The 5,014-nt window shown below is 40.2% G+C and overlaps 1 protein-coding gene across 1 annotated transcript; it reads right to left on the bottom strand.

Annotated features, from left to right (window-relative positions):
- Positions 1 to 660: 660 nt before the first annotated feature.
- Positions 661 to 4,572, bottom strand: LOC146960448 (DDB1- and CUL4-associated factor 8-like; the record flags this gene model as incomplete). Its single annotated transcript, XM_085772372.1, has 5 exons — positions 661 to 933; positions 1,050 to 1,169; positions 3,548 to 3,678; positions 3,845 to 3,952; positions 4,442 to 4,572. Coding segments are annotated over 5 exons (748 nt in total), but the record flags the coding sequence as incomplete, so codon positions are not given.
- Between the last annotated feature and the right edge of the window lie 442 nt (positions 4,573 to 5,014).

The following is a 5,014-nucleotide window of genomic DNA, read 5'->3' as shown; positions in this document are numbered from 1 at the left end:
ACCGTTTGGATAAGAAAATCCAACCCTCTGGGATCTATGATCACACCAGCGTGATCAGATCACATGACGTCTTCAAAGCACCATAAAAACTAAACAAGGTCACCTGGAGCGCGGCCGTCAACTTCACTTGAAAGTGTGGATTTGAAACTCTCTACCAGTTTTTATTTGATTTTGATAGACCATGTAAAATCAGAGATTTGATCGTTTTAATTTGATAGTACAAAAAAATATTATTTGGGAAAAAATCTAATCAGCTGATATTATAATATACGCAACATTTTGGCAAATTGGCCCATTGCCATAATCCCTATAGTTTTAGCAGTAGGTTTATTTGTCGGTGCAAGCTATTTTTAGAACGGTGGAGCAGAGCCGTGAGCTGCTCAGAGCTACGCTACAGAGGCTAGTGGGATTTCTTGGTTTCCCTCATCAAATACACAATCCAACAACTCCAAAACACTCTTGTGGACAAGTTGTGACCTGCACATTCACCACGCTATGAGATAATGACGGGAATGTTACAAGACCGAGTTTGGGCCAATTTGCCCAAAATGTTGAACTATCCCTTTAATAGAGTAGGTTAAAGTGAAATATAATTATCAAAGTATTCAAAAACAGCCAGACTCAAACCCATAAGGGTTAAACTTAAAATAAAGCAGTAACGGCAGATAACGTGGTCTAAATTTCAAAATGCAGGATCCTACATTTCCCATAATGCAACCAGTGAGAAGCTTTTATTGAAATGTGCATCTTTTCATTCCCACACCTCAAAAACATAATTAACATTTCTGGCGTTGGTTGCAATGTTTGAGATCTCACCCTCGGGGGCCGTCTGTTCCTCATGTGTCTCATCAGGAACCACAGCAGCTGGGTGTCGTACTGGTCGCCGTGGCGCACGCTGTCTTCATCACGCTCCCGCTTGTTTTTCTTCATCACCTTTGGCAAACACAAAGCGTCTTTAATTAGAGGTGTGAAATGTGATGAGGAAGACTGTGCATATTATGTTCAACAAACTTCTCCGCCCATGATGTATTATCGCTGCAGTAGAATACCTCTTTTAGACCCTTCAGTCCTGTGGGGGTTTCAGCAGTGGGGGCCCAGAGTTTGATGTCATGGTCCAGCCCACTGGTGGCCATACCAGGCAGGTGGGGGTGAGGCTCCAGACAGTTCACCTGGTCGTTGAGAAGCACAGAGATGCAAGTATGAAGTTACTGAAAGTTTTACACAAAATATTGTTGGGGTGAATTTCTGAGGAGCAAATCAGTAAAACTTCTAAACAGACCAAATGAATCACAAAATGATATCAAAAATTTTGCATAGCTATGAGGGGGAAAAAACCTCTAAAAATCACTGCAGGAATGTGATTGAGTAGTTTTTTCCCACCAAATATACTGTATATTTAGGGTCCGGGCAGCGCAGCTGCCAGGACACTATTGTATTCCTAGGAATTCTTCTTCTTCTTCTTCTTCTTCTTCTTCTTTCTTTCTTTCTTCTTCTTCCAAGGAAGTCATACTTCCCATGGGCGAAAACTCACCAAACTTTGCACAAAGGTTCAGTCCCATGCCAGATTCACTCAACTCCAAGGACATGTGCCCCCCCCTCCCAGGGGGGGCACAATAAGCGTTTAAATTTAAAAACTTTAAAAATTCCTACCAAACCAACGGTAGATGCTACAGTGTTGAAACTTCACCACAATGTAGCCTCAATACTGCTGAAACTTTTGTCAACTTAAACTTATTACAAATTATGAAGTCCATCACTCTGTTTTTTTCAATAACTGTAAAACTTTTAAAATGTATCTCCTCCCACAATTTTTGCTCAATTGACACCAAACTTGCTACAGAGCATCTCCAGACCGTCCTCCACAAAACTTGTTTCTCGGATTTTTGATTAAGCAAAAATTGAGCCTACAGTGCATGAAAACGTTTGACTGTAAACAGTACTGTAAACATATACCATCAAATTCTTGCTAAATACATTTTCAAACTTCCTGAAAAAAAATGAGAATATTCTGGAGTCATGGTTGATGAAGTTTGGCAAATATCAGAATTTTAATTCAAAAACTGAATTTTCTAGAACATTTTGAATTCTGCTCTCATGGGAACAACTGCAGTCAATGTGAGTGTGGAATTTATAAACATCATATTTTCTCTTATGAAGCAAAACACTTATCATTAAAAACAAATCACCAACATTTCCATGCTGTCAAGATGCAATTTATGTATTATCAGATTTTTGTTTAGATGACTGAATTATTGACATTTTGACCATTTCATCACAACAGCTGCCCGGGCACTGGCTCACCTGAGTGGATAAATGAAGCTACACAGCAGGTCTCACTACCAGCCAATTAGCTCAGCGAGTTAGGAGCTGGTTCTTGGTGTCAGAGATTGTGAGTTCGAGACCCAGCGAGGGTGAAGATGATGATGATGACAGTTCGAAATGGCAGATGTCCTCAAGCTATTTTGCTGTCTAAATGCAATTTATGTATTAACAGATTTTTGTTTAGATAACAGAAATCTGCGTTCACAACTGCTGCCCGGACACTGACTCCCTGAGTCTATTTGAGAAGACACACACCATGTCTCACTTCCAGATAATTAGCTCACTGAGTTAAGCGCTGGTTCTTGGTGTCAGAGGTTGTGAGTTCAAGACCCAGCAAGGGTGATGATGACAGATCAAAATGTCAAATGTTCTCAACACGAAACACAAGACAATTGTCCTAATGGTGGCATCACAGCAAGCTTCTAAATTTAAAAATCCAAATAGCTTGGACTGGACCATGTGCGAAGGCTCCTAATATCTTAGACTCATAGTAGATGTTTGACAAATACATATCATTATTTTACCTCAAAAACGGATTTTTCTTTTTCTGCCTACACGACAGTGAATGGCTTACTCAATCTGTGAAGCCACTGTTGAATGCAATTTGTCAATTAGCTCAGTGCGATAGACAACGGTCTTTGGTTCCCGAGGTTGTGGGTTCAATCCTCAACTGATGCAAATTGAACATTATAAGGTCAACTGTCTTGTCTTCCTATTCTCCTGTTTGTTGCTCAGAATTGCCTAAATTTGCCCAAAAGTAGCCCGGACCCGACCCATCGCTGCGCAGCAGCTATAATTCTATATTATACTTTGTGTGACCTCGATATTGTGGAGGATGAATTTCACGTTCTGTTTTTAATGCCCTCTGTATAATGAACTGAGGAAATCCATGTTTGAAAAAGTTCAGGTGAAGAACCCCGACTTATTTTGGATGTCTATGTGTGATATGTTGAGCTGTTTTTTCAAGGAAAAGATCTATGTCTTGGCCAGATTTATTAAAAAAGCATGGACTCTGAGACAGAAAACATTATAAAACTACTTACTATTATTGTTTTGGTTATTTTGAGTCTATAGACGCATATTTACAAGTAGACTAGTTAGCCATCTTTGAATGTATGCATCTATATTGTCTTGTGTCTTGTAAGCCCATGTGTGCTGGGCACATCATGTGCTTGACACTTAAATAAACAAATCAATCAATCAAGTCCTTCTCTCTTTGACTCACCACTCCTCCTCTGTCTCCCTCCATAAACTGGACGATCCGAGCTGAGTACTTGTCCCACAGGTAGATGTGTCCACAGTCACTGCCACTGACCACAAACTCGCTGCACGGCCCGTAGAAGTTCACCCCTTTCACTGTGAGGAAGACGTGACGGTGGGAGAGGATCGTCATGTCCAGCTGACTGCCAAATGCTTGACAAGCTGGGCTACACCTGATAAGTCTGACTTTTAAAAGTGCGGCCGGCTACAAAGGTCACAGATTTACGACTGCAGTGCTCTTACTACGGACTGAATTTAATACCTGTGGCATTATTGCGGTGTCCCTTGTATCTCCTGCGGTAGTCAGCGCCATCGCTGTGGTTGGAGTCAAACAGGTAGATGTCTTCATCATTATAACTGGCCAGGAGCTCTAGACAGACAAAGAAGATCAAACAGTCATGTGTTTGATTTATTTTAATGACATAAAGACTTGTCTAACTGGGACTAAACCCTACACTTTACTCTTGCCGATTTATTTTATTCAGTGAGACTACACCTGATTCTGTTTGGAGTGCCATTGATTGTTGCATTGATGTTGCATCAGGGTTACGAAGGGCATTTTAAGACTCATCCAAGCAATCACCAAGAGCAGGCCTCATTATTTTCAATAAATATCTCCAAAATACAGTTTAGTCATGATAGAGTGAGAAATGACATAAGGGCGACCAAACTGAATTCAAACAGAAGTTTGAAACTACTTAATGAAAATTGCAAGAGAATTCAATAATACCATGGGGATACCAAATTATTTTTGAAAAGACTAAATGTAAGCTGTTCCACTTCTCTCTCTCTTTTTGTTTCTTCAATACTTTAGATATTCAATTTTTCTTAAAATATTTCCCAAGTGTGAGTGACTTACCTGTGCCATCATGACTGTACACAAGGCAGGTTATGTTGGTTTTGGACTCACTGGATACCAGATGTGAAGGGCAAAACTTTTTCAGTACACCATTGTTATCATTCTCATTTATCTTCCTCTGGTCATAGATCCTATGGAGAAAGTGAAAAGTAGCATCAAATATTTAAAAAATATTCCCCCATTTCCTTTGCCACCCATTTGCATCATAAATAAAACTAGAAAAAGCATTTCCAAGAATGGAAATGGTGTGACTGCTGATAGCAACTGAACGCTGTTGCAGAATTAGCAAATAGTGCAAGCAGTGATCACCATACAAATGTTTGACCAAGGTCGGAATCGAACCCACAACCTCATGGTCATTAGACTTCCACTCTGCCTCTAGGCCACGGTGCACACACAGTTGCGGAGACTGTTGTCTGTTAATGATCTGCACACTGTCAACATCAAGAAAGCTTGAGAGTCAAGCTTGAATGACTTAGAATGAAAATTTCTGTGAATTTCAGGCTGAGAGCAGCAGTTTCAACATGAAGCAAGTTATCAGAAGTCAACAGAGGACAACTGGGAAAATAATTC

The sequence above is a fragment of the Trachurus japonicus genome, unplaced genomic scaffold (genome assembly GCF_045865225.1).
Source record: "Trachurus japonicus isolate A0001 unplaced genomic scaffold, Traja_1.0 AP030350.1".
Lineage (NCBI taxonomy): Eukaryota > Metazoa > Chordata > Actinopteri > Carangiformes > Carangidae > Trachurus > Trachurus japonicus.
The sequence above is the reverse complement of the archived record's forward strand: the minus strand, read 5'-3'. Positions and strand labels throughout refer to the sequence as shown.